Here is a 15,831-nt window from a genome sequence, read left to right as displayed (position 1 = left end):
TTTTCTAAATGTTGGCAAGAGGACTATGTTACTTCCCAAACAATAGTGGATACATGCATGCATATATAACCAAATGTATGCATGTCCTTATATGTTAGATATATAGTGAGTTGGACACCATCACTATTTAGTGCTTTTATGTTTTAGGTTCGCGTGAGTATTAACCTAAAATAGGGGCATAATATGCAAAAGTATTGACCCTACTAAAGCCGGTCAGATCGACCCCTAAACCCGTCCAAGTCGAATGTTCTGAGTCGGCCAAGTCGGATTCCTATTGCCAAGCTAACTTAGCCGGTTTTCAAAACCAGTTTGGCTAACTTTTGCTGAATTCCGAACCGATTAGTTTCCAAAATTTTTTGATGTGAGAAACTTGCAAATCACATATTTGAATTGTTTTATACTAGAATAAGACCACCTTAACATATATAAGACAATCATGAACGATTGAGATATCTAACATCCAATCGATCAAAAACAAATTTAGTATCCTTTTCCTTTCTATCTTAGTGTTCATCATGACTTCATGCGTGATTTAACGGTGTTTTTGGTGACATTGTTGATTTTAGGACAACCTCCACACACGGCTATTCGTAGAGTCCTTCGACAGAAAATAGAATCAATATCGGTTTAATTGCTCTATATATCAATTTCATCGATTCATTGAAGTTGTCCGACTGCATCAACAACTCATGCTGCCTGGTTATATGGAAAGGACATAATGTAGCAACAATGTACATCTGCACTTGCAGCTCTTTGAAAACCAACAGCCGAACATTTATGTTTATTATTATGTTAATATGTTTGGTTCTCTTTACTAAAGTTTAGTCCGTATCACAATAGAGGTTTGAATACCAATTACGAGTATTAAGTATAGTCTAATTAGAAAACTAATTATATAGATGAATGCTAAACGACAAGATGAATTTATTAAGTCTAATCAATCCATCATTAGCAGATATTTACTATAGCATCACTTCGGCAAATTATGAACTAATTAGGCCAGATTCGTCTTACCGTTTAGTCCTTATCTCTTATCTGTGTAATTGATTTTTTAACTAGACTTTATTTAGTATTCATAATTGACATTGAAACATTCGATTTGTCACGGTCTAAACTTTAGTCAGACTAACTAAACAACCCCAAAGATCATACTGTACATTACAGCCGTGCTAGCTCTAGCTCATGTTATCGTGTGACCTGATTTCTTTTGGCTTCAGCCCAGCTTGAAAGAAACAAATATGTCCGGCAAACTTACCAACCGCACAGTACAGGGACAATCAGTGCCAATCATACAGTCGAGTTGACGTCACCCCTATATATTTTTTATCGAATTTATTTCAATATAGTAAAAAAATGAACCCGTTTCCATTCCCGCTGGTCTTGATTGACAACAGCTCGATCCAACCAGAACCAGCCCAGAAAATTCGCAGCCGCCAACCACCCGACCCCACATGGCCACATCCGCGATGCCCACGCCGTGAGCCCGTGAGGCGCGCCGCTGGAGCCGCCGCAGCCGTTACTATGACCTCGCCGGCCCCCACCTCCTGGTTCTCCGGCCTCTCGCGCTCCTCCTCCACCATGGCCGGCGGCGTCGCCTCGGCCTCGGCCTCCGCCTCCGCCTCCGGCCCCGCCTCCGCGTTCCTCCCCGACGCGCCCAAGTCCGTAATCGGCGCCGGCTCCGGAGGAGGCAAGCGGAATCATCTCTGCGGGGCGCTGTTCAAGTACGGCCCCAAATCTGCGCAGGTACGGGCCGGGCGTCTCCCACCTCCCCGCGTCGCGCCGCTTTTCCCCAGGAAAGTTCTGGAATCCGAGATGGCGAGATGGAACTAGTCACAGCATTTCGCGGTTGCGTTCGTCGAGTACTTTAGGAGCTGCTAGACGGTGGAATCCGTGGCTTGGATGTTCCGTAAGTTTCCAGAAGGTCGTCGCCGCGTGCTGCCACGGCCTCTGGAAGGAGGGGATCTTTTGCGACATTCCAGATGCGAGATCTCACTTTTTAGTTTCGGAGTTCTGCTTTTGTACCAAGTGGGGCTCCTACGTTTTCTCACGCATGCCTAAAGCGTGCCTTGTGCATGTTTAGATTCCTATAGGATATGGAAGATTCTATGATGCTCAAAAAACCTCTGAAAAAGGCGGTACATTTAGCGATCCGTTTTGGCAATTTGCTGTCTGGATCTAGGGTTTAATTCTCTTTGGGTAATGTTACACGGCTATGTCCCTTTTGCTGCTTGCCTCTTAGTTTCTGTGACATTTCCGGCTGAAGGCAGTGGTCGTCCTTATGCACCATGGTTATTCTTGTGGTTTGCTTGCTTCCTATCTTTAGCGCTCTTGCTTTTCACCATGGATTTTTTTAATCATGCCGAGTTTCTATTGTCTGGTAGAAGACTGTATTTTAGTTCTTTATTTATTGTTACAATCAGGTCTGTACTAAGGTGACTTCGTACATGCTTGTGGCAATTTTTACTACTTTTGGACTTGGGACACCTGTAATTGCATTTGCAGCTCCAATAAGATCAATTGTTTCTCAGCTTTTAGAACATAAGAATGACAATCATACCCACTAGTATTCTTGGGAATCTTATTCTGCAGGGAAATACCTTGTATTTCGTTTTTTTGGTCTGGATAGATTTGCAACCCTTGAAAGTTATGGTACAGATGCCTCTATGTTCAGTTCTTTTGAGTGCTGTGTGGTTTCTTCAATATCTTCTTTTTTTTTAAAAAAAAATCTGGAGTAAACCTAAGCTAACTCTTTTTGGATATATTTTGCTAGTGCTGCATTAATCAATGGCTTTGTGCTATAACTTCACTTTTCTTCTTTCAGGTAGCATTCAGGACTGGGGATTTTAACCATCAGGTGATCTTCATTGGTGGCCTCACAGATGGGCTTTTAGCTACTGAGTAAGTCGAAATAGTATTTTCTGCCCCCCCCCCCCCCCCCCCCCGATACTTGAGATTGCATAAATTTGATCATAATATTTCAATTTAACACCTACTCTTCCAAATCATAAGATCCTTTGACTTTTCTAGATTCATAATTTGTACTACGCATCTAGATATACATTATGTCTAGATACATAATAAAAACTATGTATTTAGAAATGCTAAACCATCTTATAATTCGGTACAGAGGGAATACTGAATTTGGAAACAAAGGCTGTCATGATGTAACTATGTTGCACCATGGTTTATATCGATAAATAAGGTTACGTAAACTTGAAATGGGCAATAATTTTTTTTCTTGAATGGGAACTGAAGAATTTATTTATCATGCAAACATATTCAGGTATTCTTGCATCCTTTGCTGTTTCTTGGATCTTACTGTAAACTACTAAATTGACTTCAAAGTCTATGGAATTTAGGTTAGTAGCGTTGGTGCCATGCGTGCACACTAGTAACAGCTTTGTTCATCTAGGTGATGCCACAATCTTATAGTTGACATGTGATTCTTGTAGTGTTTCATTTTCTTGTGTTCTACCATCTCCACCTGCCATGAATTGGTATGATTAATATGATAAGTATATGATATTTTGGCTAAGTGCTATCCATCACTGTGAGAACTTAAATAATGCTTGTAACAAAGATTTGTTGCGAAGTAATTGTAACTTTTGGATCACTCAAGGCATGTTTCCTTAAGCTCATAATGATACTTGCTAAAAAATTGATAAAAATATTAATGGGAAAAATAAAACAAAATCTTTAGATGTGAAATAACCTCAAAGCCAATACATCTTACTCCACTTCTGTTTAATATACTTTTGACACATGCCTTATCTATTTTTATATTATTAATTACTATTAAATTCCTTTTCACTACGATTAACTGATTTTTGAGAACTTACAGTTACTTGGAACCATTGTCACTTGCATTGGAGGTTGAGAAATGGTCCTTGGTACAGCCATTGCTTTCTTCATCATACACTGGATATGGAATTTCCAGCTTACAGCAAGTATGATCCTTAGTTTGGAAATAAAATCACCTTTTATTCTTGTACTGATAAGGAGATGGCTTCTCAATATAACATGCTTTATATCAGTATCTTTGGTGTGCTTATGTTATAATGGCATGATGAAAGAGGATTTATCATGCTTAAGAACTGATATCAATTTCATTGATGTTCTACATGATTCCATATTTTTAATATTCTGTGTGATTGTTTCTTAGCTATGGAAAGCTCTATGAATTTCCTTATCTTCCAGTTACCTAAACATTTTAGCCTTAAGGTCCCTTCAATGCTGCGTGGGATATTTTAGATATTAAAGCTGAATGTTAAAAACACTGTCCTTAAAAGAAATAGTATGCACGATTATTTAAATAACTGGCTACAGCATAGAGCTTGAGGTGAGGTCGATAGGTTTCTTAGAGTTCAATTAGTTCAGACAATCATTAGTTTTGAAATGCTAGGTGATAAGAACATATTCATAAGTACTTCTTTAGGACAGTACAAAATCTAAATCCTGCAAGTATGTTGCCTCTGTATTCTACTATAAACTATTCTTAGTTTTCTTACCAGACTAACATGGTTCTCTTGGAAACCTTTATTTTGTAGATCTAGACTGGATTTTCTTTGGCAACCTTTTTTCTTCTTTTGATTAGATAAATCCTAGGATTCTAAGATTGCTCCCATTATATTGACATTCCCCTTCTGTAATATGGAAGCTTTCTTTAACCATGTGAGGCTAGTTAGTGTCAGTGATAATGTGTTTTTTTCATGTAACCATTAGATTTACCTTTTGCTTTATGCTGTGCTTTTGGATATAGTAGTATGCCGATAATTATATCACTGATTTTGTTTCCCATTGTTTTATTAAATTTCCAGTTTCATTAGTTTTTGCTTTGTCTTTGCTTTTAACTTCTTCCATATTCTTGGTCTCTGTATTTCTCATATGTATTGTCTTGTTGAAGGATGCGTTAGAACTAGAGCAACTCATCAGTTACCTAATAAATAAGGAAAATTCTGAAGGAGTAATATTGCTTGGTCATAGTACTGGATGCCAGGTATACTATTTCTAATAACTGCTACAAGTACTACTTTACAACCGTGAAATAATATAACACAAACTCTTCCATGGGTGCCAGGATATTGTGCATTATATGCGCACAAACTTTGCCTGTTCGAAAGCGGTTTCTGGGGTCATCTTGCAGGTATTTTTCCTGCCCATGCTCTTGCTCTGAATGCCCAGGTAGAGGAATAAAAGTAATTTAAATTTTATGTGTACTAAATCTCTCTCTGAATGTAATGCTTACTGATCAACTTTGGAACATGTTAAGAAGACTTGATTATATTTATTGGTATTAACTTTATAATTTAATTATATCTTTGTTGTAACTTCTATCATTTTCTATTTCTCAGGCCCCAGTAAGTGACAGGGAGTATAGAGCAACTCTTCCGGAAACAGCTGAAATGATAGACCTGGCAGCCAAATTGATTAGCGAGGGCCGTGGAATGGATTTGATGCCTAGAAAAGCAAACTCAGATGCTCCTATTACTGCCTACAGGTATATAATGTTTATGATTGAGTTACAGAATATAGATATTGTACTGAGGTTTTGTTGGCATTGTTGGTAGCTTCTCAAAATGAGTTAACTGTTTCTAATTTAGATATTATGCTTTTTGTGTCATTTTCCCGCTTCTTTAAGACAGTTGTTTCTGTTGCTTTAATTGAAATTGGGCATGCCTGGTTCAATAAAGGTTGATACAGTTGTTTGTTTAACACGCACGCCACATTTGTATGCCAAAATCCTACTTCAACTAGCAAAGGTTCCCCTAATTAACCAGATGCATGAACCACAGATTGACTCTAATGTTATAAGCAATTCATTTATCCCTTTTTGCAAAAGAGATACTGCTTATTTGTCAACTGTGTCCATTAGTGGCATCATTGGCCATACATGCCACTGTATTATCGATCAATGTTATCAGATCGTGGTCAAGGCTAGTCGTAAGACCACCAATCAGACGAGTAATCACGATTAGTCGTCAATCAGGGTCAATAAGTTAGTCCTAGTCGGCTAGTTGGACATTTAGTCATCCATGTGCCTAGATGGGCTGATCAGCTATTTATATATGGTGTAAATATATGTAAACATGATCATAAATTGGCAAATAGCAGTGGCAAACAATCCATGGTTTGAGTTGTATTCACGCATGCTGCAACTTTAGGACAGACATTGCTCCTTGACTCCAGGTCTAGGCTATAGGCGTCGGTTGGGGACCAGGTGGAGACAGGTGAAGGCAGGTCGCAGGAGGAACTGACTGGGAAGGGGTGGGCAGAGACTGACCAGACACCGGGGAGGAAAATCTGGCACAGGGAGGAGAAAAAAATGAGCCTGTGTTTGAAAGAAAAGCGGCTGATGCGATTGGAGTTGCAGCTGCCCCCTCCTCTTCATAACATACTAGTTATTGTTAGCATATTATGGGCCTTGGCCCATGTGCTTGGATATAATATATCCCCTGCCCAATTAGGGTTAGGGTTTTATCTCCAACATGGTATCAAGCCATTTTCTCTCCTTTCCTCCCCTAGCCGCCAGTACCTTCCCAGCCTCTCTCCTGTCGCTCCTCGTAGTGCTCCTCTTCCGCTCTGCTCTCCTGGCTGGCATGCTCATCCTTGCATCCGTCGTGTCCCATCACCTCCGTGCACTGGCGAAGCTAGAGCAAAATTGAGGGTGCATTTAGCCTTGTGAGTGCATAAGATTTTTTTTCTAGGGGTGCATATATGGTGAAATTTTAACTAAATCTATAGGATTTACATTTTGTGGGGGTGCATTTGCATCCACTACGTTCAACCTAGCTTTGCTCCCGCCTCCGCGTGCACCATCCCAGCTGCTTGGGCCCCCGTTAGCCCTCATTCCACGTGAGCCCGGTTCTGGCGTGCGCTCCTCCCTCCTCGTGACCGCTCCCTCGACGCCCGTCCTTCGCTCTGCCGCGGTCCACGTGTCTCCCTCCCTTCACAACGAGCAATTTCTCCAAGGCTCGTTTGTGGCCTTTGATTGGGAAATGAACCCGGTTCTCTGTTATTGCGTCGAGCTCTGCCACCCTTCGGCCCCTGTCCACCCTCAGGAGGGGCGCCACGCTCTAGGGCCACTTCTGTTTTGCAGCAATGAGATTATCTCCATGACGATATAGGCCTTGTCGTGACCCCTGGTCCCCTGCTCATGCTCGTCATCAACTTGCTCCCCACTAGCGGCCCCAGTGGCCACCCTGGAGACTATGGGGGTGCCTCCCCTGTCTATCTCCTCGTACCCCATGTCATCGCGGCCCACCACCACTACTATTACCGACTTGGTTGCCGACTCTAGCCTCGTACCACACCACTCCTAACCTCAGTATTGTCTCTTACCCCATCCTCACGACCCCACTTTCCCTTCTTTCATCATTGTCGGTAATGGACCGACTCTACCTGCCACCGCAGTAGGCGGCATGGTTCTTCTTGATCCTTTGTACCTCAACAACATCCTTGTTGCCCCCAACATCATACAAAATCTTCTCTCGGTTCGTCCCTTCACCATTGACAACCATTATTCCATGGAGTTCGATCCCTAGGGGCTCACCATACGGGATCTTACCACCCTTGCCGTGGTCGCACGATGTGACAGCTCCGACCCCCCTATATCCTATCCGTTTGTCCTTACACGAAGAGATGATAAACAGACATGCTTGAATTGTAAGGTGATACCGAGGGAGTATGTTGTCTCAACATTTTCTTGTGGTAGTAGTCTTTCGTTTTCAGATGTGTGTAGGATAAACAAGCTAAGATTGCAAGAACAAAGTGGTGGAAATTGAAAGGGGAGAAGGCAAAAGTCTTCAAGGAAAGGACCATCAAAGAGGGACACTTGGAAGGAAGAAGATGACAAACAACATGTGGGAGAAGATGGCAACCTACATTCAGAAGGTGGCCTCAGTGGTATGTGGAGTAAGTAAAGGGCTATTAAGGAGAAGAAAGAATGCTACAGGCATATGTACCATAATAGGAGTGTGGACATAGAGAAGTACAATGTAGCAAAGAAGATGACAAAGCGAGCTGTAAGTGTGGCAAAGGGTAGGGTGTACGAGGACCTTTACCAATGTTTGAGTACCCAGGAAGGAGAGGACATATGTAGGATGGCTAGGGTTTGTGAGAGGAAGACAAGGGACTTCAACCAAGTTAAGTGTATTAAGGATGAAACAAAGCACCTCTTAGTGAAGGAGGATGAGATTAGGCATAGATAGCGAGAGTATTATGACAAATTGTTCAATGGGGAGAATGGAGACACAATCTTTTAGTTGGATGACTCTTTTGGTAACACCAATAGGCGTTTTGTGCGTAGGATCCAAGAATCTTAGGTTATGGAGGCATTATAAAGGATGAAAGGGGGTAAGGCGATGGGCTCTGATGGTATCTCAATTGAGGTATGGAGATGCCTTGGGGACATAGCTTTAGTATGGCTAACCAAGTTGTTCGACCATATCTTCTGGTCGAACAAGATGCCTGTCGAGTGGAGAAGTATATTGGTACCAATCTACAAGAATAAGGGAGGTATTCAAAGTTGTACTAATTACCGGGGAATTAAGTTGATGATCCATATTATGAAGCTATGGGAGAGTTATCGAGCATCGTCTAAGAGGAATAATGAGGATCTCTTTGAATCAATTTGGTTTTCATGCCTGAAGGTCAACCATGAAAGCCATTTTCTTAATAAGTTAGTGATGGAGCAGTATAGGGAACAAAAGAAGGATCTACACATGATTTTCATTAACTTGGAGAAGGCTTATTACAAAACACCAAGGAATGTTATGTGGTGGGGTTTGGACAAACATAAAGTCCCAACAAAGTATGTTGGACTTATTAAGGACATGTACAACAATGTTGTCACTAGTGTTCAAATAAGTGATGGGAACATAGATGACTTCCCGATTAGAATAAGATTACATCAAGGATTAGCTTTGAGCCTTTATCTTTTTGCCTTGGTGATGGATATAAGGTCACAATGGACATACAAGAGAATCTTTTGGTGTATACTTTTTTTTGGATGTAGTGCTAGTTGATGAAAGTTAGGCAGGAGTAAATAGGAGACTAGAGTTGTGGCGGGAGACTGTAGAATCCAAAAGTTTTAGACTCTAGAACTAAACAAAATATATGAGATGTTAGTTTGGATGGTCAAGTAGTGCCTAGGATTATGTTTAGGTATTTAGTAGTTTTCTGTCTGTTTAACTTGGGTCAAACTAAAACAATCTACATTTTGTAAGTATTTATTGGAAGGAATTGCTTATGAGCTAGGCCTGTTGTTTAATAGCAATGCCTTTGAACATGTTTAAGAAAAACTTATTTGTCAACCCCCCCTTTTTTTGAACTACGACCAATATGTCCAGCTCTAATTGTTGTTTGAAGAAGTTAGGAACTTAGGATGACAAAATTAGAAAGGACTAAAAATGTTTGCTCATCTGTGGTGTTCTAATACATACAAGTAAATGTGTAGGTACCACTCCCTTTGTTCATATATGGGTGATGATGACATGTTCAGTTCAGATCTAAGTGAAGATCAGCTGAGGCAGAGACTTGGTCATATGTCAACCACACAGTGCCAGGTATGTAATGTTGCTGTACACAGTGGCGGATTGTGAACCTTTTTTTTTTGGGGGGGGGGGGGGTCGTGAAGGCTCTGTGAGAAACACGCAGTAGGGGCAATGTGCAAGCTCAGGGGTGCGAGCTATTATCGTAGTAGTTGCCGTTAGAAAAGAACTATTTACCAAAGCCTACTCAATTTAGATATTAACAAAATATGAAAGTAGGACATCTCAAACTACTCCAGCTGTGGTCCATTATAACTACTACTTTCATGTCCAAGATGGGAAGTTGGATCAAGTGATATGGCAATATCAATTCGATTTGGAGTCATGTTTTGGTTCTTGCATTTAATGGCCTCAAGTGATGTGCAGGTTATTTTTTCAATGGGGGATGAATATGTGCCTGAATATGTTGATAAGAGGGCTCTAGTAGACAGGTAAACGACAGAACCTAAATTTGACGAGTACTAATGTGGTATCATATGACATGGAACTCATGTCATCGCTTCATTTGCAGGCTATGTAGGGCACTGGGAGGTGCAGAGAAAGTCGAGATAGAATGGGGAAACCATGCTCTGTCCAACAGAGTGCAAGAAGCAGTTGTGGCCATTGTAGATTTTGTCAAGAGGGAGGGGCCCAAAGGCTGGGATGACCCATGGAGCTAGATACAGCAGTTATAATCTCATTTGTAACTAGTTTGTGCTTTTCCTCTTCTCTCTTTTCTCCAATTGTAACTTCTTTCTTTTGCATTATTATTGGTCCATTTTTCAATAGTGATATGCTATTTTTCTTATAACCCCCACCCCCACAAAAAAACATGCATCGCGTTCTCATTCTGGTATGGCGTATCGCATATGTAAATTGCGTTCGGAATCTTTATTTAGCCGGCTGTCTTTGGTGGATCATGTAAAATAGGGGCAGACTGTCTTTGGTGGATCATGTAAAATATGGGTTGTGACAGTTTGAAACAGAGGATGATATAGGGGATGTGACAAGGAGCTGTTGGAGACGGCATCAGATCAACTTCGTGCAAACTTCAGTTTTGGAATAATGTGCCTCTCCCTCCCAATTGAACGCTTTTTGGCCGACTGCCTGCTTCATCGAACTACGTTTCACCTATTACCTACCAGGGTAACTTAAAGCACTTGTCTTCGCCGTTTCTGTTTGCGTTATTGTTATTTATAACACGCGCGTGGTCATCATGGCTAGATGTCCTTAGATTCCGTTCCTGTTTGAATGCACTAGAACTAATAATTAGCTGACTATAAATTTACTAGTACTTAGCTAACAAACAGTTGGCTAACTATTATGTTTAAATATCTGTAGCTAATTTTAGTAGCTAACTATTAGCTCTATCATATTTAAACATAGCCTTATATTCAAAAGGCAATTTAGAGAATGGCCAGATGTGATCATACACTATAAAATTGCAGGATCTTGCTCTATTCTATTTTGTAAACTAAAATTAATTAAGTGTTCAAACAAATCATTAAGAAACATTTACACCGTGATCTATTGCCAATTTATAGGGGTGTAAACGGTACAGATATTATTCGAGCATCCGACCGTCCGAAGAGGCTAATTATTCGGCTGTATAGTTTTTTTTCGGATATCCGCATAACTTTCGGATTTCGGATTCAAATTCGGATAGTACAGTTCAGATATCGGATACGGATATGAGATGCCTGATATCCGTCGGATTTTGGATATCCAGATATCTTCTCGGATAACTGTCCGGATTTCATATTTCGGATATTCGGACATCTACCCAGATATCTTACCATATTTCAGATTTTAGATATTCGGATAGTTACATGTGGAATCGCCCTAAATATCCAAGTTTCAACATAATCAATACTTCACTTTAAGGTTATGTTCTTATATAATGTTTATTGATCCTGGTAACCTATTTGCAATTTTCGGTTGATAGTGGAATATTTTATGAATTTAAATGCATTTTGATAATTTTCTGTAACAATACACAAATAGTCTCAAAAAATCATGAAATTTGACGGAGGAGCAATATATGCCCATATAGCATCCTCAAAAATGTTTGGGTCATAAAATCTAAAGATTGCCAGCGTTTCTTTCTATTCACTTTCACTTGTTACGTGAGTTACATGTGATATCACCTTAACTATCCAAATTTTAATATAATCAATATTTCACTTTATCATTTTCACATGAGGATTTGAGGTTATCTTCTTATATGATGTTTATTAGTTTTGGTAACTTATTTTCTATTTTCGATCGACATTATAATATTTTATGGATTTAATTTTTTTAATGATTTTCTACAGAAAGAAAATAATAATACACAAATAGCCTAAAAAATCATGAAATTTGACGGAGGGGTAACATATGTACACATTGAATTTAAAAAAATGTTTGGACCATAAATTTCATAATGTGCCAGGGATTCTTTCATTTCACTTCCACTTATTGCGTGAGTTACATATAAAATCACCATAGGTATCCAAGTTTCAACATAATCAATACTTCACTTTATCATTTTCAAATAGGGACTTCATATTATCTTTAATACTTCATAATCAATATTTTATAAATTTAATTGTATTTTAATGATTTTCTACATAAAGAAATTAATAATACTCAAAATAGCCTTAGAAATTCATGAAATTTTATGGAGGTGTAGCATATGTCCACGTATAATCCTAAAAAATGTTTGGACTAAAGGAGTGGCTAAATGATTACAACTATGATAGGTGTGGAATGATGTCTTACACGATATCCGACAAAAATATTCGTTACCGACGCTATCCGTGTCTGATTAGCTCCGTATTCGATCCACGACTATCCGTATTTATATTCGAGAACATCCGTATTTGTATTCGTATTCGAAGCTATCCGTATTCGAATTCGAATCCGAATAAAAATATGAAAACTAATATAATTTTATTGATATCCGTCCGTATTCGATCCGATTACACCCCTACCAATTTACCACCCCTCGTGTTAGCACATTCGCTTGATGCTTGCCAGACAGCATAACCGTCCTTTCCCCCAAACAAAATAGTATGATTGTTCTATGTTCTTTCTCGTATCTCCATACAACTTTTGTGATCTGTGCAATATTGTTTGTTTCACTTGATGTGTGCAATATTGTTTGTTTCACTTGACGGTCCACCATAATGTTCTATCCCAAAAGGCCAAAAAGTACCATGATTTCGTTCTTTGCCGATGGTCTTTTGGTGCTACGGAAAGGATTTTTTGTCCGATTGGGCATAATATGTTTTTTCCTCCACTAATTATAATGATGAACTTGCTTCCTTTTAATCAAGGTGCGCCGAAAGCCATGTTCTTTCTTGAAATTCTCTAGTGGAGATTACGGTTAAGCATAAAAAGGGCACTTGCGCTAGATCACGAATACTGATTATGTAATATACACGGCCCCATTTGCACATTGTTTGGAATCTAGCAGGAAATGGTTCACTTCTGCTTTAACTATGTACCTTGCACCAAACAGGCTTAGTTTCCCTCTAATCTAGCATGTCGAAAGCACACATTAACATACATCTAGATGAATACCAAGTGCCGAAAATGCTAAAGGTCAATCTATGAGGCCAAAATTTTAGCCCTCACTCTCAAGCTGCAGACCGTGGATATAGTCATGCAAAACACTATAAACTACACTGATATAGTAAAGTTTAAAATAGAAGATAAAATGTGTAACATGCTGGAGACAGCTTTTCAGGCTGTACAATGTCCTCTCAACAGAGACTAATCTCGAAAAAGTCGAGATTTGAGAGCCAATTGGCAATGCGAATATGGTCCCATTATCCTGCATTTGGTCTTAGAGAATTTATCATGAGCTACCTTCGAAATGCTACGGCTCTGGAAACCAACCAAAAAAGCAGTGCGTTTTGCGCAAGTTGGTTGACCATGGTCCATGGAGCACACCAGGTGGCGGAATGGGCAGCGAATAACTGAAAAGAGAGGCCATGGGAAAGAAAGGGACGAGCACATGATGAGAATACTACTGCGAAGGCTAGAGTTGTTTAGAGTAAGCGGAAAGACATGCGCCGCTATTCAAATAGTCTCTGAACACACTCATTTTTTTTTCTTGAACAGATATGTAGTAATATATTGAGAAAGATACATGGTGTGCAACTGCATAACCTGTATAATATAGCCAACTGCGTCATAGTGGCAAATGTTTTGAATCAGCCAATCAGATAGTTTATCGGATAGTTTGACCTAGACAAATCTAGTTAGGTGTGGTGGTGCACACTTGTGAAAACTAATGTTACAAAAACCCAAGAGAGCCCATAAGAAGTTTGAAACAAAACCCAACTAAAAAAATGAGCGAAATAAGCGAGTTAGCAGTGCTGCAGACGTGTTCGATGGGCACTAGATATGAGCCACCGTACAAGAGTGTGCATGCTATGTTTAAATGTAACATCGACATATGTCCACTGTGCAATGAGTATGGTGCATTGGACATGACATTCAGACGTGTCCGGTGTACCACCAGACATGACACCGAACATGGTACTCAGAGATGATGTAAATTGTGTCTGGGAGGCCGAGTATTCAACGGACATGTCTAGTGTGCCATCGTACAAGACACCAGGCATGATATTTAGAGAGGTGTGTAACTGGGCGTTCAAGGCTGTGATCACTTGATGTGTCTGATGTGGCATTAGTGTGAGCACTTGATATCATTACAATAATAGCTAGTTTTAGAAACCAGCCACTCGGAAAGCATCATACATGTTCGGTGTAGGGATTTGGTGCGTACCTGACATGTCCGGTGCCCCCTGACTATGCTAAGTTGAATTGTAACAACTAGTTTCTTTAATTGGGGCTAATTAAACCCCCAATTTGGCGAAATGAGGTCTCTTGTCCATTTCAACTACTGAAAGAACCATTTGAGAGTGAGGAAGAGCCTTTGCCTAGTGAGAAATGTGAGAGTTAATAATTGTATGATTAGTGGACTCAATAATGCATTGAAAGTAGCTTGTGTGCATTCATTATCCTTATTAGTTTGGGTCAGGTCAAGTCAAGTGAGAGTTAATGCTTTTTACTTTTGATGATCGACATCACCTAGATAGCTAGGTGGTGATTAGAACTATGGTGATCACCTAGAGAGCTTATGAGTGACACAACTCAAGATTAAACATGGTTGTGAGATGTTCACCGTGCCAAAGCGGCATAGAACCAACTTGTATAGATCATTTAGTCCTTGTGCAAACTAAATGGGAGCAACACCTTTACATGGGTGCTCCAACAAGGACTAATGGGGAGTGCCTACTCTTTAGTACCTCGACAAAACATCAAGGAGTTCCTAATTCTTCCTTCACATATTTTTGAGCAATTCTTTTCAAGCATTTACATTATTAGAATTTCCATGCTTATATAACATTAGAACTTGATGTGCAAAACTCTTTATTACATCATTAACATAAGGGGTGAAGTTATGTTTAATTATAGGTTTCAATTTGTGCAAGAAAAATATAAAGAAGCCCAATTAACCTTCCTCTTGGGCATCTTGATCCTTACAATTAGTATCAAAGTCTCGGGCTCATTAGTTAGGCTTTATCGACTAGAGTTACAATGTTCGGTGGGGATAAACCTCCTCCCATATTTGAGGGAGGCAATTTTCCATAATGGAAAATATTTATGGAAGTACACATTGAGACTATTGATATAGGAGTTTTCAAAGCTGCCACTCAAGGTCTCTCAAAATCTAGAGTAAAATGCAGTAGAGGTCCTCGAACTTGGCACACTATGTCACTTGGATCACTGAAGTTAGAAAACAAACAAAACGGGTCCTCTAACTTAGTCAGCCCATGCAAAACCATGCAAACCCGTTTTTGTTCAAATTGGATGCCGATGTGACGTGCCATGTTGTAGCAAACTAATCAAAGTTCCGGGACCCAAAGTGACACATCATGTCTAGTTAGGGGGACCCAAGTGACACAACATGTCAAGTTCAGGAACCTAAGTGACTTCAATGTGGCATGCCACGTTGACATCCGGTTTGAGAAAACTCGGTTTGGACAATTTGTATGAGCCGACTAAGTTAGTGGACCCATTTTGCTAGTTTTCTGAGTTTGGGGACCTAAGTGACACAACATGTCAAGTTCACAACAAGAATGCAGAAGAAATACACATGAGAAATTGAATGCAAAGACCAAAAACATTTTGTTGAAGATTCTGCAGAAGATCCCCGTGGGCTAGAAGCCCACGGGAATAAGCCTATTACTGACGGGAATACCTTAGTTCTCGTTAGCAATAAGTTAATTCAAGTTGGTAATTGGATGTC

The 15,831-nt window shown here is 39.9% G+C and overlaps 1 protein-coding gene across 1 annotated transcript; it reads left to right on the top strand.

The window, feature by feature from the left end:
- Positions 1 to 1,391: 1,391 nt before the first annotated feature.
- On the top strand, positions 1,392 to 10,334 carry LOC100382733 (alpha/beta-Hydrolases superfamily protein). The gene is made up of 9 exons (NM_001175452.1): positions 1,392 to 1,743; positions 2,822 to 2,898; positions 3,842 to 3,947; positions 4,904 to 4,996; positions 5,078 to 5,143; positions 5,352 to 5,497; positions 9,455 to 9,563; positions 9,915 to 9,979; positions 10,060 to 10,334. The coding sequence occupies exons 1-9, from the start codon at positions 1,522 to 1,524 to the stop codon at positions 10,205 to 10,207; spliced, it is 1,032 nt and encodes a 343-aa protein (NP_001168923.1). The 5' UTR covers positions 1,392 to 1,521; the 3' UTR covers positions 10,208 to 10,334.
- Positions 10,335 to 15,831: the final 5,497 nt, after the last annotated feature.

This window comes from Zea mays, chromosome 7 (assembly GCF_902167145.1).
Source record: "Zea mays cultivar B73 chromosome 7, Zm-B73-REFERENCE-NAM-5.0, whole genome shotgun sequence".
Classification (NCBI taxonomy): Eukaryota; Viridiplantae; Streptophyta; class Magnoliopsida; order Poales; family Poaceae; genus Zea; species Zea mays.
Note: the sequence above shows the minus strand (reverse complement) of the source record. Positions and strands in the feature narration are given on the sequence as shown.

Bases quoted from the DNA above. Each gene is read 5' to 3' on its own strand.
- LOC100382733 (NM_001175452.1), top strand. From the start codon at position 1,522: ATGACCTCGCCGGCCCCCACCTCCTGGTTCTCCGGCCTCTCGCGCTCC. The intron at 5,144-5,351 runs GTATTTTTCCTG...TCTATTTCTCAG, and splicing joins TTTCTGGGGTCATCTTGCAG to GCCCCAGTAAGTGACAGGGA. The intron at 9,564-9,914 runs GTATGTAATGTT...AGTGATGTGCAG, and splicing joins TGTCAACCACACAGTGCCAG to GTTATTTTTTCAATGGGGGA.